Source organism: Zootoca vivipara, chromosome 11, assembly GCF_963506605.1.
Source record: "Zootoca vivipara chromosome 11, rZooViv1.1, whole genome shotgun sequence".
In the NCBI taxonomy this organism is placed as follows: domain Eukaryota; kingdom Metazoa; phylum Chordata; class Lepidosauria; order Squamata; family Lacertidae; genus Zootoca; species Zootoca vivipara.
The window spans coordinates 20,206,956-20,233,617 of NC_083286.1; the positions used below are offsets into that span (position 1 = coordinate 20,206,956).

The 26,662-nt window shown below is 41.4% G+C and overlaps 1 protein-coding gene across 3 annotated transcripts; it reads left to right on the forward strand.

The window, feature by feature from the left end:
• The first annotated feature begins 1,553 nt into the window (after nucleotides 1-1,553).
• FEM1C (fem-1 homolog C) lies at nucleotides 1,554-16,311 on the forward strand. 3 transcript variants are annotated; one of them, XM_035100027.1, is made up of 3 exons: nucleotides 1,554-1,626; nucleotides 2,778-3,494; nucleotides 10,219-16,311. In XM_035100027.1, the coding sequence occupies exons 2-3, from the start codon at nucleotides 2,951-2,953 to the stop codon at nucleotides 11,526-11,528; spliced, it is 1,854 nt and encodes a 617-aa protein (XP_034955918.1). In that variant the 5' UTR covers nucleotides 1,554-1,626; nucleotides 2,778-2,950; the 3' UTR covers nucleotides 11,529-16,311. The 3 variants fall into 3 exon arrangements, with proteins under 3 accessions (XP_034955918.1, XP_034955916.1, XP_034955917.1); XM_035100025.2 differs by lacking the exon at nucleotides 1,554-1,626 and adding an exon at nucleotides 1,681-1,833; XM_035100026.2 differs by lacking the exon at nucleotides 1,554-1,626 and adding an exon at nucleotides 1,842-2,069.
• The last annotated feature ends 10,351 nt before the right edge of the window (nucleotides 16,312-26,662 follow it).

Below are 26,662 nucleotides of genomic sequence, written 5' to 3' on the forward strand. Positions count from 1 at the left end.
GCACTGTAATGAGACACCCAACCTGCCCGCCACCTCTGAGACTGTGGCAGGACTATCACAAATGTTTCTATTTTAGGGTTGTTTCCTTTTGTTGTCAAGAATTCTGGCACTTTATCCTGGTGGTGGGTAAAGCTTAAAGTAGCTTGTAAACAAAAAATACAGGAGACCCAAACACAAAGTACCTGTGATTTCTAAAAAATAAAAGCCAACCCCAACTTTTTTAAAAATCACAGAAAACAAGTGTCCCTAGGCATATCCAAAGTGCTTTTCCTCTTTCATGGTTACTGTAGCATGGCAATTAATCAAAGGCATCTCTTTTGACACACAACAGTCTCATTTTTTCTCTTTTACTGAAGAAAAGGGCATTTTAATGCCATCCTCACTGCAGAGGTGTCTGTGGAGGGGATATGGATTTCTGTATTTTAGAATTTCTGTTTTTTTGGAAGCCGCCCAGAGTGGCTGGGGGAACCCGGCCAGATGGGCGGGGTATAAATAATAAATTATTATTATTATTATTATTATTATTATTATTATTATTATTATTATTATTATTATATACTGATTGAAAATGTCTAGTAAACCAGATCAGTAGTTGGGTTCCTATTGAGTGTATTTGGTGAGCTAACATGGCAGTGTTATGGGATTGAGGATCATTGGAATGAACATTCTGTGATATGGCAACGGACAAAGCTGTATTGTAACCTTTGAATAAATGTGAAAAAATTATTTAAAAAAAATAAAAAATTAGAACATGGTGTAGGAGCCAGTGGTAGTAAGTTGTTAGCGTACTGGACTAGGACCTCCTAGGAGGAGACATGGGTTAACATCCCCACTCGGCCATGAAACTCACTTGGGTGAACTAGGGCCAGCCACTGTCTTCTCTCTGCCTAAGCCTGCCTCACAGGGGTGTTGTGAGGGTAAAACTGGGGAGAGGGACAATCAGGGACATGGGCTGGAAATATGATTTAATAAAAACAACCCCCAAAAAACCCACCCTGAACATCTCCAGTGTGCTTCCTCTGTACAGTTGCATTTCCCCACCTTTTTTAAGTGCACGTTATACAAATTAGGGAGAAACGAAAAACACCAGCTTCGGCTACAGATCCTTTTGGCGGCTGGCTGCCAAATTCTGGCGACAAGCGGCCCTTAACTCTCCTCTTCCTCGGCTCTCTGCCCTGATTCAATCCCACGACACACGTCTGAGGGAAGAAGCCCCTCAGATTCCTCCTTCACACGTCCCACACGCCAGTGGCGGGAAGCCGAGGGGAGGCAGCCAGCGCGACAGGCCAGGCGACACGGAGACCGGCTCCCCATAGGCCGCGCTCGCTTGGCGCCCGCCCGCCTCCATTATGTGCTAATTTAGCCCCGCGCTGAGCGAGGCTCGGCTTCCCCGAGCTTTTTCCTCAGCCCGGAATAGCTCGGCAGCCCCCCCGGCGGCGGCGGCACCACCCCCGCCTCACCAACCGCTTCCCTCAACCGCCTTCGTGCTTGCGCTCTCAGCCCAACTTGTGCCCTAGCGAGTCCCGCCTCCCTCACTCGCTGCCGCGCGCCTCAGGAGGCTGGCAGGCAGCGCAGGGGCTACCCACCCCACACACACTCGGCCTCGAGGCGGGACGTAGCAGCAAGGTAGGCTGCGCCGGGTTCTGTGTTCGTTCGCTCGATCAGGGAGGGCGGGGAGGAGGGAGGAGGCTGGCTGGTTGCAGTTGGGAGAGCCTGTCATGGAGGAGCTGCGCCGCGAGCGGGGCGCGGCGGCACCACCGACGGCTGGGCTGTGAGAAGCGGCGCGGCGGTTGCTCTGAGGAGACGGAGACGGGCCTGCCTTTCGGCGGGAAGGTAGCTGGCTGCAGAGACCAGAGGGGGAAAGGGAGAGAGAGACAAGCTCCTTCTTCGTCCTCTTCCCTTCGTCCCCGCCCCGGCCTGGCTCTCAGGCGTTGCCGAGGCTCCCTCTGCCTTGCCGGTCGCAGCGAAGGGCGAGCGGGGCGGTTGGAATTTCGGCGGCCGGGCAGGCAGCGCTGCGGTTCGGGGCGGGCGAAGGGAACGCGAGGGCCAAGCAGGCGGAGGCGACGCAGGTGAGGAGCGGCTGCCCGGCAGCAGAGCTTTCTAGGCGACGTTGTCCGCCCGCCCGGCCGCCTGCGTGCCTGTTTCCTTTTGGCCGCGGGAGGCTCCTCAGGGGAGAAGTCAGGACAAAGGGGGCGGAGAAGCGACGGGCGTCCTGGGTGGCTCCGTGCCCGGAGTACAGCCCCTGCGGGTAGGCTGGGGGTCGGGAGCAGGGCGAGGCGCCTCGGGTGTGGGTGTCGTGACCGTGGGGGTACGATGGGGCCATCTATGCCGTCAAACCGTGGAGGGCAGGCGGGGAAATTCCTGAGGGCGCCCTCCTAGCTGAGGGCGCACTTTAAAGATTTCCTTTTGTGATTCTTGTGATATTTCGGGCATAGGTACGGATCCCAGCCTTAAAAGTTCTTCGCTTTTGCTTCTTTCTTTTTGTAGCCACCAGGTGGTGACAATCCCGTGTCAGCTAGGTTGTCTGAACCCACATGGGCTCAGCAGACAAAATAGATTGGTATGAGAAGTGGCAAGAATAATTTGCATCTGGGATCCTATCTCCCCCATAGTCATCTCAAAAGCTAGCATTTGTTGCCTGAAAATGTTCAGATCCAGCTGCCTTTTTCTTCTGAGGACAAGTGGGAGGGACAGTATAAGCAAGGGTAATGATTGTATTTTGAGTGTCTTCACTTAGATTCAAAGAGGAAGCTGTCAAACTTTGTCTTGTTTTCTAGGTTGCTGAGCATAGTATTTGCCTTCAGAGGTCGCGTGTGAAAGCTTCATGCAGTACACAGAGGCAGCACATCATTGGAGGAGAGTGTGCAGGGAGCAGCTTCAACTCTGTGGTTCCAGTTATCCCATTATCTGTGATTCTGAAGAACAAGTCAGAGAGAGAGGAAGAGACTAAATGGATCTTAAGACAGCAGTATTCAATGCAGCTCGGGATGGCAAGCTGCGGCTTCTCACCAAGTTACTGGCGAATAAAACTAAAGAAGAAGTGGCCTTGCTGGTGTCAGAAAAAACAAATGGTGCCACACCCCTTTTGATGGCAGCCCGCTATGGCCATCTTGACATGGTGGAACATCTACTGGAACAGTGCAGTGCTTCTATAGAAGTTGGTGGCTCTGTGAATTTTGATGGTGAGACTATTGAAGGTGCACCACCATTATGGGCAGCATCAGCAGCTGGCCATTTGAAGGTGGTCCAGTCTTTATTAAATCATGGAGCATCTGTCAACAATACCACTTTGACAAACTCAACACCTCTTAGAGCTGCCTGTTTTGATGGTCATCTAGAAATTGTAAAGTATCTTGTGGAACACAAAGCTGACTTGGAAGTATCAAACCGCCATGGGCATACATGCCTTATGATATCGTGTTATAAAGGGCACAAAGAAATCGCTCAGTATTTGCTTGAAAAAGGAGCTGATGTAAATAGAAAAAGTGTCAAAGGTGAGTTCAGTATCCATTTTCAGCAGTGACTTTTAAAGAACTGTTCAGAATGTTCATTTGGCTTGACAGTTCAAAGGTTCAAAGTCCAAGCTTAATTCTGTCCTTGCTAAATTTTCCATGTTGTATATAGCATTTCTTTAGGTTTCATTAATTTTTTTAAAGGGAATTGTTCCATAGATTATGCTCAGGTAGTGTTGTATTGTTACAATGATGTGGTGATAATTCATTGTTTTTTAAAAAGCAACATCATACAGAAACTAGATTATTTTGGATCGTTGAATGGAAGAATTTAATCACTATTAATACAGGTAATACTACAAATACAAATTGCATTGGCATTCTTTAGGCATCACCACCCATTATCTAAACATATCTATCTGCCTGCTAGGTATAGTAAGGAAATATCCCATATTAGTCTTATCCTTATAGTTGTAATAGAATTACAATAAAAGGACAGTGGCACTGTGTCACAACTGAAACCTTTGTTCTTCTTGTTTACTATGTTGACATTTTGGTCAGCAAAATTGTTCTGTGGATTTTTCTCGTGATTGTAGTTTACACGTCCATTTGTTCTAGGCATGACATTGCTTTTTTATTACAGTATTTTATTTTCTTTCACATTTTTACTAGTTTGCTAGGAATGTTTATTGCTTCAGAGATTCACAAATACTACTCTGCCCATCCTGTCTCTGACTCACATGCATCTGACCTCACTCACTACACTAATCTAAAAAACAGGACGTATAACTGAGAGACTGACTGTGCAGTCCTACACAGGTCTACTTAGCAGTAAAACCCATTGAGTTCCATGGGGATTACTCTTATGTAAATGAGTCCATAGCAGCCTTAGTCTTACGAAAATCCATGGGCTTTGGTTCAGTCATTTCCACTGTGTAATAACAAATATTATTTGTGTGCTAAGAATGTGAGTGACTGAGAGCACACTGGTGTAACAACAAATCAGGAAATTTCTAGTTTTGACTTGTTTCTGTCGTGAACCCCTCCAGACAGTTGCTTAGTTTCCTGGATGCAATATAGTGAGGGGATAAATCAAACTATGATTATGTAAATTCTTTGAACAGTCCACAACCTTATATAAATACTAAGTGTTATTATTGACCAGCTGGATCTTGTTTTGTGACTTTCTGGTGTTGTCTTTCTTCACTTTGCTTAATGACTCATAATTGAAACACAAGTTCTGCCCTTATAGCAATGTGAAAGGAATTCTATTTTTATAAGCAGAAGAAGCATACTGCTGTCACTGACACTCGGTAGCAGAACTTAACCCCTTTCTGTTATTTTAATTTCTCAGTATTATTTTAGTACATTAACTAAAATAACTGTGTCATGGTCATGGGTTCTTTCTATTAGTAAAGTGTCTAGATAATCGAAGCTATGCCAGGTGAGAACTCACAGAAACTTTTATGGATGTCATTTCCTAAACATTGGAGAGTGACACTGACATTGCTGGTTTATTGGCAAATGAAGCTTACAGAGTTGTTTATCCTTGATGGTGCTCTTTTTTCCAATTGGTGGAATAAGAGTTTTGGCCTAGAGATTTTTTTAAAAAAAAATCACCAGAAGTTGTGACTTCATCTATTTTTCTTTGTCATAAGAAAATCTTAATTTTATTGAAAATAAAATCTTAGTTTTATTGTAATTATTAATAGAAAAAGTAATTATCTCAATTCCCACATCAACACATTCAGCGGGTAAACTGGGGAATAATTTTTTTGTTGTGACCAATTTAATGTGACTGCCAGTTTTGGACTTTGAGTAGCATTTTGTGCACATCTGCACTGTGAGTTCTGAAGTTTCAAAAGAACTCAGGAAGTAAATATTTTAGAGTTTTTGTTTTCATGCAGTATATATGCAGATTGAGTATAGGTGTCTTAAAAGATATTGATTTCACCTTTAAAAAGGTAATCTTATAGTTCGGAAAGCAGTGGGTGGTCTCCAGTTAACTCATTCTGTCAGTGCAAGCATTTTCACGTGCACAATGGAACTTCTCCCTTCTCTCCTCCTTCCATGTTCCCCTTACTGTTCTGGGTTTCCCCCCAACCCTCTGGAACTGATGATATTAGGCATGTGCAAGGAGAGGAGGTGGGAAGTTCTGTTGTGTAGTGGAAATCTCTGTGCTGATGGAACAAGGTAGTTGGGTACCATTTGTAGTCCTTTTTCATATAATGCATAATGGGTCAGTTACATGATGCTTTTTGTTTCAAAACATGCATAAATGTAGGCTTATGAAGTATGACCTGCTAGTTCGGGCAGTAAGGCCTGTCTTGCCAGCTGGGGAGCACTCTGGTTTCTGATTTCTAAAGGTACTTTGAAGCAGCTCACAGATGTAGAGAAAATACACATTTCTTCCTTAACTGTGCTATTCTATAAAATTTATGAACAAAGCAAGCTCAGAAATAAGCTCAGTTGAATCCTAACCCCTGGCTAGCAGTGGCAAGATTTGCTGGAGCAATTCAGCTAGCCATTGCAACCACAGTCCTGCTGCTTGTGCTTGGCAGGGTGGGATGGGGCAGGAAAAATGCCCCTTCACTGTGCCAGCTACCAGGATCATAGCCATCTGCCATCAAGTGATGGCAGCATACCAGCTCTGATCTTGTGTCAACCCAGGCCATCCCTATAATGCCTTATTTGGGGGTCTCCATTGTAGTAGTGATAATCCCAGTGCTAGCTTCCACCTTTCTGCTATTTGGGTGGACATACTGAACTGCAGCTCTGCCAGTGGCAAAACTCCCCTGCTGGTTTAGGCTAGTGGAGCCAGGCAGAGCTGGATGGAGGGTCATCTTTGCTGCATCTACACTTGCTCCCAACATGGCCATTTGGGCATTTGAATTGCTCTGTTACTCTTAGACAAGTGTGGGCAGGAGTGCAACCAAAGCCTCCTTGCTGCAAATAGCAGTACAGTAGCCTTGAGACTGTAACAGGGTTGGAGAAACAGGCAGCCCTCCAGATGTTGCTGAGACTGATGGGAGTTGAAGTCCAATGGTTTCTGGAGAGCCATGCTTTTTAGACAAATCTACCAAAGGGTAATTAACTGTTCTGAACCGATCAGTTTTATTCAATTCCTGAGAAGCACTTTCTTCCATCATATGTCCTCCACAGTGGTGATAGTAAGAGCAGTTTCTGTCTCGGGTTTCTGTTTCTGGCTCTTTTCTCTAAATCCTTAGAAGGTTGTGCTGGCAGTATGTGGAGGAGCTAGCTTGTTTATTATGTTGTTGTTGAGCTTGATCCTGCCTTTTGAAAACTCCTAGGTTTGTGTGGAACAATTTATGTGCCTATAGTATAGTTGTAGTACAGTGTGATGGTGTGTATGTATTACATGAAAAGATATGTAAGATCTTAGTTATTTGGCAAGTAACCTAAAATGTGTGTGAGGGAGCCTGTCCAGCATATTCTAGAGCCAGACAGAAGAACCGTGTCAATCCCTTCTTTGTTAGTCATACTGTTGTGCTTATATAAACCTATCACATTTTTGTGATCTATGATTATCAATTTGGAGTCTATCCATGGCAACATTGTCACTTGGAGAAATATTAAGCTGCATAGATTTAGAGAGATTTTATTTAGGAATCTTTTAAACGTTATTCAAGGACTAGGAAAATGTTATACTGCTTCCCTAGTGGATACTTTTAGGAAGAAGGCAAACATGTTAGGTTAAATATGAAACTTACAGGAAGCTGAGCATTTCAGATGATACATTTTCATTGCATGGATAAGGAAATTGAATGAAAACCAAAATATATGCCTCACAATCCTATCTATGCACATTTGCACATAAGTACTTGCCCCTCTTGAATGTTCAGTATGTCTTATTAGCAGCTGTTACCTCAGGCTGCAGTCATATGCACAAGTGGAAGGGTTATGAGTTAGTTATTTAAGGGTGAAATCCAATTTTACATCTAACTCTTGGGATGGGTTTTGATCCAGCAGAGGCATCTGTGAATGTCAAAAGGGGGAAGCAATTTTCTCCCAATTCTCTTTTTTCTGACGAAGTCCCTCACACCACTTTTCATATTGTTCTAAAGGGTTCCCTGATCCTCTAGAACACATTTGGGCAGGCATTGGAAGGTGAATTAGAGAAAATCTCATCCCCTTCTCTAATGTTAGCAGATGCCTGTGCTAGAGCAAAAGCTGACCTGCAAGTGAGAGGGCCGCATTCATTGCATCTTATTCTAAATAACTAAACAATGAAATGTGGTGGTTCTGACAGGAATGATTAATCCATGTATTATGGCTTTCAAAAAGTTAAAAATAAAATTGGCACATTGTTTGTGATTCAAAGGTTAACAGATATATAGCCAGTAGTAATATACTAGGGAAGATGACCACACTCTTGTAGACATTGAGTTGTACTCTGTCCATGATGGTACACTGGGTTACTTTACCAACCTGTTAAAAAGAGTTAAGATTTTGGTGAGTTGGCCTAATATCTTAAACTATGTGGCTAGTGAGCAAACAAATTCAATACCTCTGAAATGGTGAACTATTGGAGAGAAGCTGAATCTGATTCTTCAGTGAAATACTGGCTGTATTTTATCAACAGTAAGTTCCTTCCCCACATTGGGACGCAGGGACATGATCCCAACACAGTGCTTCTGTTCTGCATTATTACCCAGCCGTGTATAAGCTGGATGTTGAATAGTATTGGCATCAGTGAGCCATGTGCATATGAATTGGTGTTAAGTGGAACAACGGTCAGTAATAATTAGGTATTTCAATTTCAGCTTTTTACATTCTTTTCTTAAGCTATCATGCTTAGTGCTTCCTATCTTTAAATACAGGTACCTTCTTGGTTGTCTTCCAAGTTATCTCTCCCTGCCTGTCCACAAAGATCTGTCTCAGGGCCCCATGTGAACAATTTCTTGGACATACTGACTTCATTTTCCTCATAGCAGCATTCTTTTTTAAAAACTCTCCTGTTAACTTGACTTCACAGTAATTCAGTAGTGATGGGGTGGGACAAATAGGCAACCAATAGCCTGTTCATGGGTTTTTTGCTATATATATAAACAGGGCTTTATTACAGAAACATTTTGTAAGACATGTTCAGAAGGCTATCTACTAAGAAATTTACCCAGTATAAGTGGAGGGAAGCAGAGAAGTATTAGAGTACTGTGACTCAGGCTGCAAACTTTCACGCACACTGTGGTATAAATCCAATTAAAGAAAGTCAGACTTCTTTCTAAATAAGCATGCATAGTATTGTGAAGCATATCTCTGTGCTGTTCATTTGCAAGGGAGTATCTGAACCTATTTTTTCAGTGGGCAAACTGGCATATCTGTTCCATCTTGCTATTTCAAGCAGCAAACCAATACAGCCACACATAATAGGAATATACTTGCAGTTGAACTATAACTATTTCAAAGGTAATCCTTAAATTTATTAGAAATAATTAAACATCAGCTGTAGTTTCAGTTGCCTAATTGGTTGCAGATTTACTCCCCAATTTGTGATTTGAGACATCAAGCTGGGACAGATACCTACAAACAAATATATTTGTAAAATTGTGCCGTAACTGATCATGTCAAATGGTGGGATGGAATACTTCCTGTTGCAGGATCTGCTTACTTGTAAATGCTCCAATCTGCCCCTTGACACAACAGATGCTTACCTGCAGGAATTTATTTATTTTGATAATTATTTACAATTCTAGACATGTGCTGACGGCAACCCCACAAGCAGAAATCAGACTCTACATTGATTGTGAAACTTATTGGAGAATTCTTCTTTCTCCTATTCACAATTTTCTAAAGTGGAGAGGGGATTGCTGCAGAACTTGGAAACAGTCACTGCTATGACCTCAGAGATTTTGATACTCCTAAAGGGCTTTGTAACTGAGTGACGTAAGAAAGTTAGGCTTGTGTAGAGCAGAAAATTATAGATAATTATTTAAACTATGCTTCATTATTTGATCCAGTAAGGCTTAGCTGCCCCAATCCTATAGACCTCCTTACCTAGGGGTGGTTAACCTGTTGTTCTTTGAAGTTGTTGGACTTCAGGTTCCAGTCCCAGCCAGCATGACTAATGGTCAGAATTGATGGGAGTTGTAGTTTAGCAACATTTGGAGGACCACATGTTGGCCACCCTGTCTTAATCGGTTTACCTCCTGCAGAAAGGATAGCATTACTCACCTGTCCTTAAAATGTGTAAGGTAATCCTTGCAGAATTCCCCCCCCCCAAAATAATCATGTTCACTTTACAGTGACCTGAGTGTTGTCTACAAGTTAGCTAAATGTGCCAGCAGACAGGGCTTTCCTTTATCTCCTTCCAAGTTCATTGTCTCAGGTACTATAAATGCTTTGAACACCACTGAATGAGTGGTTAAATAATATGTATTGGGAAAACATGGGGAAATTTTTAGCTCCAGCAGAACAGCTGCAGTGTGATGTTCTGGCAAAATGCTGTAAGCTTTGGGTTGGCAAATATAAAATCCCACATATTCAAGGCTGAGTGTTTTTCTTAAATTCAAATAGGAAGATTATTAAGTGACTAATAAGGAAAGTTACTTTTCTTACATGTTCATGACTTAGATTAAAATACCACCTTTGTCAATTATTTGTCCACTGCTTATGATGTGTAATTTTATCATTATTTTAATGACTAACATACTAGATAATTTGACTTATGTACAGCCATAATTCCTTTATTGTTTCTCTGAAAATGTGTCATAGGATACATGATTTTTTTGCTTTCTTTTTTCCATAGGAAACACAGCATTGCATGATTGTGCAGAATCTGGTAGCCTGGAAATCATGAAGATGCTTCTCAAATATTGTGCAAAGATGGAAAAAGATGGCTATGGAATGACTCCCCTTCTCTCTGCTAGTGTTACAGGTCACACAAACATAGTTGACTTTTTGACCCAACATGTTGAAACTAGCAAAGTAGAACGTATAAATGCACTGGAACTCCTGGGAGCCACCTTTGTGGATAAAAAGAGAGATTTGCTCGGTGCTTTGAAATACTGGAAAAGAGCTATGGATATGAGATACAGTGATAGGACTAACATACTAAGCAAACCTGTGCCTCAAACGTTAATAATGGCCTATGATTATGCCAAGGAGGTGAACAGTGCCGAAGAGCTAGAAAACCTTATTGCAGACCCTGATGAGATGAGAATGCAGGCCTTGTTAATTAGAGAACGTATTCTTGGCCCATCTCACCCAGATACGTCCTACTATATTCGGTACAGAGGTGCTGTCTATGCAGACTCTGGAAATTTCAAACGATGCATCAATCTGTGGAAGTACGCTTTGGACATGCAGCAGAGCAATTTGGACCCCCTGAGCCCTATGACTGCGAGTAGTCTGCTTTCGTTTGCTGAACTCTTCTCCTTCATGCTTCAAGACAGAGCAAAAGGCCTGCTGGGCACAACAGTTACATTTGATGATCTCATGGGTATACTGTGCAAAAGTGTCCTCGAAATAGAACGTGCTATCAAGCAAACTCAGTGTCCGCCTGACCAAATACAGCTCAACAAAGCCCTTTCCATCATTTTGCATTTAATTTGCTTGCTGGAGAAAGTTCCTTGTAGTCCCGAGCAAGATCATTTCAAGAAACAAACTATATATCGATTTCTTAAGCTACATCCTAGAGGAAAGAATAACTTCAGCCCACTCCACCTTGCTGTTGACAAGAACACCACATGTGTGGGGCGCTACCCAGTTTGTAAATTTCCTTCTTTGCAAGTCACTGCTATACTAGTGGAATGTGGTGCTGATGTAAATGCTAGAGACTCTGATGACAACAGCCCTTTGCACATATCTGCACTGAACAACCACCCTGACATCATGAATCTTCTTATCAAGTCAGGATCACATTTTGATGCAACAAACTTGCATAAACAAACTGCTATTGACTTGCTGGATGAGAAGGAAATGGCAAAGAACTTGATCCAGCCCATCAACCATACTACACTGCAGTGTCTTGCTGCCCGTGTAATTGTGAATTATTGCATAGGTTACCAAGGGCACATCCCAGAAAAACTTGAGAACTTTGTTTTGCTCCATAGATGACAGTCTGACAATAGGCCCTTGGTACTGTGGGAGCACGAGTTAGTAACATCAATTGTTGCTTTCTCAAGCACTGTTGTGATATGCCAGCGATACACCATCATTCATTCAGCTTGGTCCATCCTGCTCATTGGCTAAAGCATTATTAGAATCAGATCTGCAGAATTGGTTGCCCAATATTTAAAACAAACATATAATATATTTTGTGGATTATTTAGAAATGTAATGCTATATTCGGACTCACTAAAATTTGTCTGCCAAAGGCTTGTCTATTCTGGTTTAGTTTGCCTGTTGGTTGTTTGGGACTGAACTGAATAATTTTCGTGGTGTTGTCTTATTCTTACTGGTGTGTGGATTTTATATAGTTGGGAAGTCATCTTTTTGTTCTTGCTTGAGCATTTCTATTCTTTTTTCTAATGGGTTCATTGCTGAACTATACAAGTTGTATGGACTTGTTAACATTTGCAATTACCATAAGTGCTTTTATCCTCTCTATGCACTGGCTTGAACATGACTGTTTGTGTGTTGGCATATTTCTATGCAGCAGTTGGCCATTGTCAGCTCTGACACTGTTTTCTTGCAGTTTGTTAGAGAACTCTTTGAAAATATACCCTTTACAGTTTGACATTTCTTGAAGACATCAGTCAGCTGTCTAAACTCTCATATGACTTTTTGCCTCCAGCTTTTTCTGCAGTTGCTTTCCATTTATTTTTCTAGAGTTGCGTGCTGAATTTGGGAGTAAAATGTGTACTTGTTGGCAATCCCACTTTTAAATTAAGTCTGAAAGTCATATAAATATGTCTTGCTGCGAGGAGAGAAAGGAAAGGAACTGCCATATTCTCCTCTACACTAGTGTCTTGCTTGAGCTGATTGTGTGACTAGGCATAGAGAGTTTTTTTTCCAAGTTTAACCTGAAACTTAATCATACAACTCAGTGAGAACTAGATCAAACATAGTCTGAAATTACAACTCAAGATTCTTAAGTACAAAAGAAACTAAAGCATGTTGGCATGATGCTTGTCAGTCCAGAACTAGCCATCAACTATTATAATTAACTATATGGTTGTAATCAGTAGCCCTCTGCAGGGGCTTCAGAAGTTTAGTAGTATCCCCTTCATTTTCAAATAACTCTTACAGATAATTTGCATGCATTTTATTCTCTAATACCTTTCAGCCATATTTATGAAAAACATCAGAGGCCATGTTGAGTACATAGTCTCGACTGAAAGCTATCTATTTTTATAATACTTGCACAACAGCTTAGCTATTGCAGCAGAAAGGGCTTTTTAGACTTGATAAGGAAACCATAAGTGAAGACTACAAATGAGATTAAGATTCAGGTAATTAATATAATTCAGCACTTTATTGTTGATTCATAATGAAACTTATTATGGCATATTAGACCTGCAAATGTCTTAAAATAAAATGGTTCTCAAGAAAAAAAAAATCCCACCTCATTTTTCTTCAATGGCATACAGTGTATTTGACATTTCTACAATCTAACATATTGAGTGTTTTCCAGTACTACTATACCTAGTGCTTTTTCAATTCAGAAAAACAACAACAACACATATGATAGGTTACTGTGACTCTGTAGCAGTTGACAATGCAGGAAAAATATCAGAACCAAATCAGTGCTTCAAGGCTGGCATGAATCTGGAATTCCTTTTTTAATTACAACATTACTACCCTCAGTTGATTGATCACATTTGGTTGGCACATCCTCACAGTACATATAAACTAGTACTCACACTGACTTTTAAAAACCATCACTTTATTGGTCTATTCATAAATAATGCTAAATCATGGGTTAGTATTTTGAGAACAAACTGCAATGTGTCTTTTTGCTTTCTCTTTTTCTTCTCCTTTGTGTTTGTGAGAAGAAGACTGAAAACCTCCAATTTCATTTTGGAATAAATCACAATATCAGGAAACTGGTTTATTCTAACTAGTTAGTTCAAATGAACCAGGATTAAACAATAGCTTTACATTCTCATTTGTTAAAACAAACCAGTTAGCCACTTCCCAAACAAACCAGTTAGATTTAGCCATTTCCCAATTCAGGATGCTGCTTTTTCCTTTTTTTCACATGCAAAGGAGGAGGAGAATGGAGAGAAAGGGATGCAAGTCCAAAGTTCACTGTGGTTCATTCTTGCAATGCTAAATTGTGTTTTAGTGTTGCTTTTGAAGTGGGTCGTTGCCTAGTCTAGAGTGTATATGACAAAAATTAATTTGTTCCATCACACCAAGAAAGGAATGAGAAACTTGCATTGCTATGTGTTTAATTTTCAGAACAGGCAAGAAATGCAAGTTATTTTTTGTTCATGGGGACATCTGGGTCACTATCAAAAGCAAATCATAGGGGGAAATTGGGTTCACAAGTATAAAGCAGAACATTTAATTTAACTAATTACTTTTACCCTGGTTGAAACACATTCCTATTTCTGGATTCACAGCCTGAGCAGTTTGGAGACAGGGGAGTCAGATTTTTCATAATCTTCATTGCTTGCCTGCAAGTAGACAATACTAATTCATATACTAGAAGGGCAAAACCTAACCTACTTTAGCCTAGAAATAGGACATGTGATGAACAGGGAGACTGTAGAACACCGTGTCCTCAAAAATGTTTTATTTTCCTTCGTAACTTTACTCAGGCAGTACTAAGCGTTTGGAAATGGGGATTTCTCTTGACTTATTGGATATACTTTGAAAAATAGATCCTGCTGATAAGTTAAAGAATTCTTATTCTGTAAAACTTTAAAGAAACTGTTAGTTTCTTATATTTGCCTTCTTACTGAACATGGCACCTCCATACTGAACAACCATACTTCATTTTAAAAAACAATACAATTTTTTTACACTCTTGATACTTCATTTAAAAAAACAATACAATTAATTTATACCCTACACCTACAGTCCAAGACTCATGAAGACAAAGTCTGGTTTTCATGTTAATTTTCTAAGTCTTTAAACTATTGAAATTAATTTGCTAAATGTTCAAACTAATGCAGCTTTAGATGCATAGTAAATTAGAAACTAACAGATAGCCATCTCTTTGTGTATACTAAAAAGTGGCTTCCTACAGTAATTACCCACCACTTGGAATACTGATGATAGCTGTTCCTGTAGTCCTGGAAATTATTACTTACTATGAGGCTTATAAGCCATTCATGAAGATGTGTTTTAGCATGGGTTGCAGGAATATCTACTTGCCAGCATTAGGGAAATGAACCCCTTTAAGATATTCTGACTGATCATTTCTCTTCGACATAGTTTCACCTAAAAACATCTAGTTCTTCTTACTGAATTGCTGTCATGCCTTATTTGAGAACCTCACATAACTATCAGATAAACCATCTCTTTATTTGGAAAGAGGCAGAAATGTGTACCATCAGTATGGCTCATCCTGATTCTTGACCAAGTTTATCCCATTTATTGCTTTTATGTATTTCCCTTTTTATTTATGAATGCTTATAATTTTTGGCACTAGCACAACAGTTCCTTTGTTAGCATGAACTTGGTTGCCAGAGAGGGCTCCAAATAGTGTTTTCCTCTAATGTTGTACTGAGCAATTAAGAAAGGGAAGAGCAGCCATACTTCGTACTAGCTAAATATCCCATCCAGTGATAATGTGCATTCAGTTAGTATTGTTTGAGAGCAGAGAACCAGGGAGTAAGACTGGTACATTTTGGAGATAAAGTTTTTGAAGTAGTAGCCAGATTCTATATGCCAAAGCCACTGATTGCTCTGCTCTGCTAATCTGTATGGAATCTGATGATGAGGCAATATTTTAAAGATAAAAGCAATAAATTTACATTTTCATTAAAAAAAAACCAAGTTTGTAGCCCTCATAATTACAGAAAAAAAAGGGGGGGAAGCAAGAGATCAGTCCACTTAGAAGAAATACATTGAAAACCCTTTAGTTGCTGGAGGATTTTTGGACTCCTTTGGGTACTGATTCCTGTATTTTGGTGGTTTTGTGGTACACAACTGAACTTAACCATGCTAAGCTTCCAAGTAGGCAAGTCTAGGCAGTCCTGAAAGAGGCTAGAGATGTAAGCTATTGACTTCACTTGTAATGACATAATCCTGATTAGTTTTAGCTTAGCAAAACAAGTTTGGCTGTTGACTCTTCCTTTCTTTATTGCCCATGCAGTTATTAGTGTCAACTAAAAGCTTTAAACCATTGTTTTCCTTGAGTTTTTCAGCAGCATACTCTGTTTCTCCTATGCAATCCTGTCATTTGATCTGTCCCTCTTTTTTCCTTGTATGTTTACTATCATTCTCCCAGTCTCTTATGTGGTACACCTCAGTTTTCTCACCCTTCCTCATTAGGCAAAATTGAGATGGGGCACCTGAACCCATTACGAAGCAGGAGAACTTTCCTGAAAAGTAGAAGATTGCTGCTTCATAGTATAACGTATTTATTTATTTTTTTCTTCCCTCAGTCTTACCAAGTTGTGCCTATGATAAGCCTGTCAAAAATAGAGGAATGCACCTGCTAAGAAAATACTTTATTATGCCTTTTTTCCTTCCTACTGGATGTGACTTTAATACATTAAAAAAAATAACAAGATGAAAGATCTTGTTTCCTCAGTTCCTTATCAATTAATCACTGCTAACCTTGCACAAGTCTTTCAGTGTGTTGTTGTGGAGTTAACATATCAGACTTTAATAAGTTGATGTATGTAAATGAGCTCAGGGCTATGTGTAAGTGCACTGAAATTGAAATTTTGCACTAAAAAAAGACTGTGAATAAATATAATAATTCTGCTTCTGCAAACAATTTCTGAGAGACAAGAAATAATATAAACCATTGACATTTCTCTGAACCTTGTTTTCCAGCTGTCTCTACAGCTTTAAGAACTGGAAGCTTTTATTTTCAAATGAAAGCTGAGATTCCTGAGGTGCTGCACACTGCACGCTCAGAGCTTGCTATCCTGCGCATAGCTTGATCACAGATGCATAGATCACACAATAAGTGTTCCTGTAGGAACTTGGGCTTATGGCAACACCTCTAACAATATTGGTGACATTTGTGGAATGTTACAATACAACATAGATATTGAAAGAACGATGATGGCATGTGAAAGAAACATTGAAATTGCTGGATCTACAGGGGAGATTCTGTTCCTGTCTTCACACAATGCATATCTTGAGGGTTTTGTAATATAGCCATTGTGCTAGTATAAACACAACACTGGGGTATATCACATTTGTGATTGACCTTAAAAATTTTTTCCAGGTTGCTTCTCTTCTCCATAAAGGTGAGAAACTGATTAGCACGAAATTTTGCTTTTCTTTTCTTTTTTCTTTTAATAAAAAGAAAACACCTTGGTGTTTATTAGGATGAATTTCCCCTGGTATTACAACATTTTCTGGGATGCTGAGATAGAAGTATAAACTGTAAAGAATAGCTTCATACCAGCATGTAGAAAACCTTTCAACAGAAATTAGCTGAAGTTCATAGAATCATAGAGTTGGAAGAGACCACAAGGGCCATCCAGTCCAACCCCCTGCCAAGCAGGAAACACCATCAAAGCATTATTGACATATGGCTGTCAAGCCATTGCTTAAAGACCTCCAAAGAAGGAGACTCCACCACACTTCTTGGCAGCAAATTCCACTGCCGAACAGCTCTTACTGTCAGGAAGTTCTTCCTAATGTTTAGGTGGAATCTTCTTGTAGTTTGAATCCATTGCTCTGTGTCCGCTTCTCTGGAGCAGCAGAAAACAACCTTTCACCCTCCTCTATATGACATCCTTTTATATATTTGAACATGGCTATAAAGTGGAGTAGTAGAGAACAGTATGCTGCCTATGTCTCAAAAGTCGTGAAACAGAGCCATGAAGGTGATTTCTCATGTCCAAGCAAGCAGTCTACCAATACCAGTTCAGTCCAATCTAGTTTTGTTCTTTCTGCTTTCCTGAGCAGCAGGACGTTCCAGAGCAGCTTTAAATGACCATTTCTTATGATGAAACAGTGCTTATGTTTTTATTTAAAATATGCACAGAGGGAATGTGAAGCAGTGCTAATTCACAAGAAGAATCATTTCCCCATGCCAGCTGTGTTCAGCATGGTTTATCTGCTGAAATTTTAAAATTGCCGCTTCCTTCACCCCTCTTCCCCTTAGCTATACAGTACCTAAATCTGTTTCAGGTGTTCAGGCAGTGACAACCTTCAGAGGGGTTGTGTTAGCGGGGGTGGGGGGTGGGGTTAAGCAGGGATAGGCCCATCTCTCTCAACAGTTTGTTGCCAGAAGTAGAGCAATCTTATGAGGTACGTAAGATGTAGTAAAAGGAAAGACAATTCAGATTTTAAAATAAATAAGGTATACAACAATTTTAAATATGGGGATTGTGGGATGGGTCAGCCTGCATTGCTTCAGGTGTGCACGTAAAAAACGCACACTATATTTCCTCCCTCCACCACCCTCCTCTCACAGTGCAAAGTTATTACCACATGAATGTTGGCAGAAAATAGGTTGTGCTGGGGTCAGTCTTCATTGATGCAGCATGCAGTTGGAGATATAAAGAGAGTGCATCTGCCTGTCTCTTCAAAGCCAGTCTGCATGACTTTTTTTTCTTTTTACTGCAAAGTGCTCTGAATGTATTAAAAATTATCTGTCTGGCGACTGAGTTCTGAACACCTATTATCCTTAAATTACGAACAGTATGTTGAAAGAGCGGTGTGCCTACTTCATTGCTCAAATTAATCTCGAGGTTTTTAGTGGATGAGTCACCACACGAGAATTCCTCACCCTTGAATTTTCTAATTAATGAGATTGCTCAGATCTACCTTGTTTCTCTCAGACCTCCCTTGGTCTTCTGAAAATCTTGTTGTAGACAAGATTTAGCCTATTACACAAAAGTATACTTAAAAGAACAGATCACAATTTGACTATGGTTCTAATATATATGTAGTATTTGTGGGAATTGGGTCTGTTCCCTTAAAAAAACCTCTATAATGTAACATTTTTTTAAAATCATACTTTTATCCTGCTTTTCCTTCAGAGCATGTAGGCCTAAGTCCAAAACAGAGCTGGACTTAGTGGCTGTAAGCACGTCCAAGTTTGTGTGAGATGTAGGCCTCAGTCTTTACAGAAAGCTTCCAATATATGTTCTCTCAAGACACTGACCATATTATGGCTAGCCTAGTTTTCTATACCGAGGTTCATTTTTTGGGCCAGCTCTTCTAGGGAGATGGCTAAACTGTGCCCCTCCTGCTGTTTGTTATAAGACTCCCAACCCCCATCGGCCCTGACCAATATGGCTGCTGGTCAGGGAGTTAAAAGTCCAGCAACATATGGCATGTCATAGATCAGCCACCCTTGCCCTAGGCCTTGAAACTAGGCCTTCTCCTCAAAACTCTCCTTTTCTTAAAACATCTGGCACAACCCCCTACTCCCCAGGGGGAGAACTTCAGTGAAATTCTCATGAATCAGGTGCAACATTTTTGTCCCCTTATTTTTGAGATTGCCGAGGGGTTTTGTTCGTGTCCTCTCTTTTTTTCTCTTTTTTCATTTTACAAATCTGGTAAAATCTGCATTGTACAGCTTTCCCAGATGCCAGCGCTGGAACTAAATCCCAGGGAAGAGACAAGGTGTTTTTTCCCCCCAGAGCAAGAAGAATGAGCAGCCCCTAGAGGCTGCTAAGTGCTGGCGAAATGTTGACTGGAATGAAAAAAAAACACCCTTCCCCAGCCTCCTTGCAGCACTAAGGTAAGTTCAAGATCCCTCACCTGAAATTCTAAAGAAAAATTCAAGTTCCCCAAGAATGAGGCAGAGAAATGAGAGCCTCTTTTGCAGAGAAAGAAAGATTTCAAGGAACTGAACACACAGATTTGCTTAAGCACTACATGTAACTGAAATAACGTGTGATTTTCCTGTTTACCCATGTTTTTCTTCCCTTCTGTAGTTTCTAATTGCAGGTTGTGATCTTCCCAGCAAGGGACCAACCTCTTGTGCTATAGACCTCGATGGCACTATATTAAATATAATAATATTGGCAAACGGGTAGCATGTGCATAAGAAATGTTACAATTGCCTGAATGTGTGGGTTGTGTTTTTGTGTGTGTCTACACTTCTTGATGGGGATATTTAAAAACAAAAACAAAAAAAACAAGGTGCTATCTGTGCACATGCCCTGTCGACAATTAATTGACATAAGAACATCAACCAATGAGAGGGCAGAGACAAATACAAAAGGGAATGCCTACTGGTATGAACAGGATAAGGCTGAAATTGCTCCTCATATGCAAATTCAGATACACAGGAGTGTAGTCTAATTTTAATATAGGGAAAGCAGATTGAGAGCTAAAAATGCTCTTTTTGGATAAGCCCCCTGTTTTCCGATCGTGTCGGGAACATGAGCAGTTTGCAGGAATGCTGGTTTATTACTAAATGCATTTTACAGCATTAAAACAATGTAATAGGTATACAGCAAAAAAATTACCGCAACAGTTATTTCGATACAATGACCGATAAAAGCAGCCGCGTCAAACTGTTCATAAGTTGTTGAAGTTACAGTCCCCATATTCCGAAAGCCTGTCAGAAGAGGTGCACCTTGACCTGTTTCCTAAAAGAAAAATGTTGCTGGTAAGTTCAGTATAGCTCCTGCTGCAGTCTCTTCAGACAGCTGCTCTTGCGTGGGGGGGGGGCACCCCTCCCCACAGGTCTAGAGCACTTCTCCCTTTGGCCTTATGTAACGGAGTTAAGTACAAGTGTCACATATCAGACTGGGCTTTGCTCCCAAATCCATATAAGGATCTCTCACTTAGGGGGTTTCCTGTACGAATTCCTTGGCCAGCTGCCTCCTGCTGCCTTGTGAATATTTCAGATGTGCTCCTAAGCAGTATTCTCACTATTTGCTGTAGGCCGGCTTCTTTTCAGGATTTTTTTTTAAATGCCTACATTGCCCTTATTTTGCATATAGTCTGAGTTGCCCAGAAAGGCTTGAGATGGTGCTGCTGTTGCCCTCATATCTTGCTGGGCCACCAATTCCTCATGCACTCTAACCATGGGACCTTGTGTACAGTGTATTTTCAGCTGGAACTGAGTTCCGGCCCCTCTTTTGTGCGTTCCGGCGTCTCTTTAGTGTTGCGTTCCTTCCTTGGGGTTGTGCGGCTGGTTGCATGGCACTGGGAGCAGTGTGCTGCTGGCGGCACGGTGCCCTTGGTTGTGTGTTGGAGGCGGCAAGCAGCATAGCAATCGGGGCAGCGCGGCAATCGGCGTGGCAGAGTCAGAGGACAGTGGTGTAAGGCATTGGGTTTATGTTGCTGCATTGATGCGCCTAAAGCAGCTGTGGGTGGTTGCTGCCCCTAAAAAAACAACTTTGGCGTCCTCCTGAAAGGTGCTCAACAACTTAGGGTTGTCTATCCAAAAAAGGTGGGAGTTCCTGCACCTCTTTTTCTAGAAAAGAAGCACTGTGTATATGGCTGCAGATATATCTTTTTCCAGAGCTACTTCAGTACTTTCCAGGGATGATTTCAGGGAGCAGTTCAGGAGTGGGGAACTTCTGGCTCATAGACCTAATATGGCCTGTGAGGTCCTTTCCTCCAAACTAAGCTCATGCACCCACCTGATGTCAGGTGAGAGACAGAAAGACCTGGCTGCCAATGCCCAATCAGGAACACAACTGAGTATTCTCTAAATGTTGCCTAGCACCCCATTCGCTCACCCACCTTTCAGTCACAAGTTATTTGATTTTAATGTATATAGCAATATCCTAGCTCTCTTTGCCACACAATTGCTTCCCCAAACTATTTCCCCCCAAGTTGCCCCTGGTCCTTTCTATATTAAACATAAATGGTGCTTATTTGTTAATTTCCCTTTTCAATGTGAGTAAAGCTGAATTCTTCAGTCTAGTATATGGAGAGGACCAAAGTCTGCAAAAAGCCCACATGTCTGGCAGAAGTGAGTGCTCAGCTATATTCACATCTGGATAAAGATGTCCTCTTTTAGCTGCAATATTTGTAATCTGTATAACAGCAGTTTATATGAGATGACTAGGCCATCTGTACATTCATTGAAATGTGATTTGAGTGCCTATAATGTAGTATGAGTCACAGACAATTGTCTTATATCTTATTCGACTTTCTAGTAAATGCAACGCAAAAACCAGCTAGAGGATAATATGGTGCCTATCATGTCAGGACAAATATGTTAGAGATGCAAATGACAGGTGCCTGAAAAACCTAGATTCTTTCAGCAAAGAATACACCCTAAATAATCAAGTGGCCACATTTGTTTTGATTACTGGTTGCCTGGTTACCTGCATTGTAGCTTGGATGTGAGGACATACAATCACAGAAATAGTTTAGGTGTAGTTCTGCTTCTGCGTTAAAGCAAACGTCTCTATATTAACATGTTGTGCAACCCAATATGAAATATCACTTACCCAATGAATTTTGAAACCTCTTCTACTATTGGTTGCCATTTCTGAGACAAAGGCTTTGATGCTGCTATTCAGATGCAAGCAGAATGTGCTGTGTAAATCTTAAACTTTCCCAATAATGTAATCCCAGATTTGCATATGGAGGAACCACAGATCAGCAGTTCTCCAAGAGTGTAAGGGTGTGAATTTGTGCCTCTGATGTGAAGAGAAACAGAAATACAGTATGGCACAATAACTTTGTGCTGATTCATACTGGAAATAGCAGCTCTGGAAATAACAGCTCTAACAACAACAATGAAACCCAAACATCATGGCTGCTCAGACACTGAGAAAGAAAGCTAATACCAGATTTGCCTTTCTCCCTGTTTAAAAAGCCAGCATTAGTCTAGGAGATTTTCTTGGAACGATTGAAATACTAATGCAGTCCACAAACAGGGTAAGCCTGAGTCCCTAAATTTAAGCTGGTTAAGTACTCATGAACTCTGTCCCATTTCACCTATTTAGTTGGTTTGTGAACTTCTGTGCCTAACCCAGGCAGCAGCTATAGAGCTTGTTTGTGCAAAACAAAAGGGCAACAGTAGGAAAAAAGAGAACATATTAAACTTGGATTCGTAGTGGGAAGTTGTACACTGGAGATCTGTAATTATATTTGAGTAGAAAACTTGCTTCTGTTACTTTTGAGAAATTCCAAAGCAAATGCTAGCCTATGTTGGGGGTGCGGAACCCGTCCAGGCCTTTTTGCAGTTTTTATTTCTTCCTACATATTTGCAGTTGCTTCAGCAAACAAATACACACTTTTAAATTGACTTCACAATATGTATGGCCCATTAAACAAGTGGTGTAGTTAGGGCAGCATTTGGGGGCAGCATACCCTCCAAGTGTCCCAATTTTGCTGGGACGGCTCCTGACTTGATCCGGGGGTGCCCCGATTTCTCCTGGGCAGCGGACGGGAGCTGCAGAAGCATGGCTGTTAAGTTCTCCCTTTTTTTAAGGGAAATTCCCTTATGCGGAATAGGCTTCCTCATGAGAAAAGGGAAAACTTTACAGCTATGCGCAGAAGCAGCTCCTGGGGCAGCAGTGGCATTGGGGGGAGGCCTGTGGGCTCCTTCCCAAAGAGTAGTTAGTGCTTACTAGGATTTGAGAAGAAGGCGGGTGGACTCTAAAGCCCTGATGCCTCCTGCTTGAAGCCATACAAACCATTCCTCTTGCTGCTTTCTTCTGGTTAGGGAGAATGGGCTTGCCTCCACTCCCATGCCTCCAATTCCAGTCTGTCTAACTATTGTAAAGGTTTCTCTGGCCGGTTCAGTGTTTTGCTGGCTCGTTTCTAGTTTCTCCCAGCTTCGTAGTTAGCTGATAACCGATTTGTAACCTGCAAAACGTAAGCCGGCTAGTAACGACACCAAGAAGAAGAAAAACTATGTTTCCTCCTTCTTGTGTTCAGCTGCTGAGTGCAATCTATCAGTTTCCTGTCTGCGTTTGCAATATTGCAGCATTTCAGTAAAGCTGCACATTATCCTCGATCCCTAACTGATCGGAACGGCTGAGGGGGAAAGCAATGGAGGGACTAGCTTGCGCATGTGCTGTGCATGAGGTCCAGTGCTGTGGCAGTTCAGTTGTGTGATTTCGGGGGGAGCTGCATGTGTGGAAAGGAGAGTGGGATGGAGGCCAGGAAGCAGCAAACTGCCCTCTTGCATCCCCTGGCACTGGGGACAGGTCGGCGAGGAGATGAGAGCAATGAAACGGGCACCTTCTAAGTGTGGAGCTGGTGCGGCTGAGGCGGACAAGTCGTGGCGAACACCCAACCCCGACACACTTCTGAGGTGGGGGAAGGAGGAAGAGACCATGTTGTAGTTCTGTCACAAACCTCCCAAAAATGACTCTGTGTGTTCATTCCTGCCAACATTCCTCAGATGAAAATGTCTCTTTTTATCTGAGGGTTGTTGGAGGGTGTGGGGCAGAAGTCCAGGGCCTCACTCTGCAGAATGAGCAAGTGGGGTCCCACCCCCACCCCCCAAACGCAGCAGGGCTGGCTTGCCCCATTTCGAAATAAGTGAAATAATAACGTAACCATCTAAAGAGTGGGCCCTATTAAGCCCAGAGTCAAAAATGATCAAACTACTGTACCATGGAGAGAAACATTAAAAGGGACCAGCGTAATGCAGGCAAATGGTCGTATAGGTTTGAGGGTGTTTCGTATCTTACATCTCTGTGTAAGTTTCTGCAAACCTGGAAAGAGTATGAATTTATGACGGCCAGAAGAAAACACAACTGTGAAGGCATGTGTTTTTCGCCTCTGCACCAATTAATTTTAATGAAGTTTGCCTTGGAAAACGTTTATGTATGCAGCATCTCGTTCTGTGTCCAGTGATAAGCGCTGTTATGCCTGGGTTTCTTAGCATGAAAGTGTTTTGTGCCTCAGAAAATAGACACTATAGCTTTATATGTAAGTAGCAAGTTGCCAGGGAGAAGAAGAAAACAATCTGTTAAAAATTCTCTACTGAGTCAGAAAATCTCTAAAACTGGTAGCTGTAGAGAATTCCCTATTTATAGAGAATGTGTACAGGCATGTCTCTTAGTCAATAAATCAGGGCCATGAACTTGGGTAAAACCCTTGGCTGCTAAATGCAACGTTTTCCTTGCAAATGCATTTAGGGGTAGCAAGTTTTGTGTGATGTGCATCCAGTGTTTTCCCAACAGCATAGGAGGAGAATGTTCATTTTTGAGGAATGCATTTGTCCCTTGCATTTCCTAGAGTTCTGGTCGCAGCTAGATTTCTTGAGGGGGCTGCAATGCCACTGGAGTTTTAGGGGAAAGCAAGGGCTTGGACTCCAAATGGCCTGCTAGCATGGAGAACAGGCAGCAGTGCTATTTTTCTAGAAAAAGAGGTGCCAGAACTCACCATGAAAGCCTCACTTGTTGCCTTATAATGGCAATGGCGTCCACCTGAGAGGTGCCAGAACTGAGTTCTGGCTGAAAAAAGCCCTATCAGGCCCTGACTCTTTCAAAGTGGCCCAAGTCTTTTTGGATAGGTCATGAATTTGAGAGAAACTGAATTAGGGGTGCAATCTGGGCTACTGAGTAGGCTAGTAATTTGAGGAATAGATTAATTTAAGATGATTCAATTTAGATACAATTTCGAAGGTTGTGAATGGCAGTAATTGAATTGATTTGGGACAGGATTTGTTGAGCAATTAATTGAGGGGGAGGGAAGAATTGATGAGGAACAGATTTAAGGTAGTCTGGGGTGGGATGCAAATTAATTGAACAGTTTACATAGGGTAATTTGGATGGCTTGCCTTCTGTAACACTTGTATTATTAATTTGCATCTTGCCTAGAAACTTAGCATTTGCAAATATGTTTATGTGTGGCCCATGTCCCAAATTTTTAAAGTGTCTAGCAGTGTTATTGCCACAGACACCATCCCAGGCACACACATTTCCCACCTGATTTGGCAACTGGGAGAAAGAATGGTTCCTCTGAGGTGGTTAGATTTTGCCAAAGGGATTAAGTATTGAACAATAACTACATACAGTGCAACAACTGTGCTTTCGTAGTAATGGTTTTGCTTGTTTTGTTGAAACTCCTGATGCAATTATTTCCCATTCTATCTATTTTCACCTCTCTGGTTTTGTGGCCTTTTGCATTTCTTTGCAGGTGTAACTCTGAGGAAGGGTCACAGCTCTGTGGTAGAGCACATGACTTGCAGATAAAAGACCCTAGGTTGAACTCCCGCCCTCCAGTCTTCACGTAGGGCTGAAGACCCTGGCTGAAACCCTGGAGACCTGCTCCAACGAGGGTGGACAAGACGGGGCTGCGTTTATTTATTTAAAATATTTTCTAAACGTCTTAGTATTTAAAATATTTACAAAAATGAAACACAAAAAAACAATAAAATGCTATAATTAAAAACAGAGGTACAACAACAAACAAACACCACACACCCCAGTAAAAAAGTATGATAAAAACAGGAATTCAGGAATAACAGAAGATATTAGGCAGGTTCTGATTATTCTGACTGTACATGTAAGCTGCTAGATCTTCATCAGGACAGTCTAGCTGACTGTTCTTATTATTGGTGCAAACTCAAGTACCAACTGTGAATGTACAAGTCCTAGTGTGACTTTATCCAAAAGATATCTTTAAAGGACAGGGCTGGCACAAATTTACATGTCTTTTTCTATCTAACAAGAAAGTGTTTTCCAAAGCTCAGCTTGCCTTGCTTAATGTGCAGAAGGAATTGATATCATCCTTTCTTTCTCCTCTGTGGGAGGAGTGTTGCTAAGAGACTGTGTTCTTTATACGTTTCAAAGAAAATAGCTCAAGAGTTTCAGCAACTAAGTGAAGGGAAATGAATTTTATGAGAGCTGCTTACCCCCCCCCCCCGGCCAAGAAGTAGGGACCTCAGCCATGCCATGCCATCTTTCTGCCTTTGAAAAGAAAGATAACCTCTTGCCAAGTTACATAGAATTATTTTTCTTGTGTCCACTAACAATGACCACTAACAGAACTTCCTTGACAGCACTCTTGTTGGTTTTCCACTGATTATCCACTGAATATTACTTCACATTACATTGTCGTAATCATCTTAATGGATACTGGCTATGGACTTGCAGTATGTTTCTGTGATAGGTCAGTTGTGTGGGTGTGCCTTATTTAGACAATATCCAACTGTAAGCTTGAACAGGAAAGAGACAAAGGCTTTTATTCACGATGGCAGGTTCCTCTGCATGGCAAAGTGTATT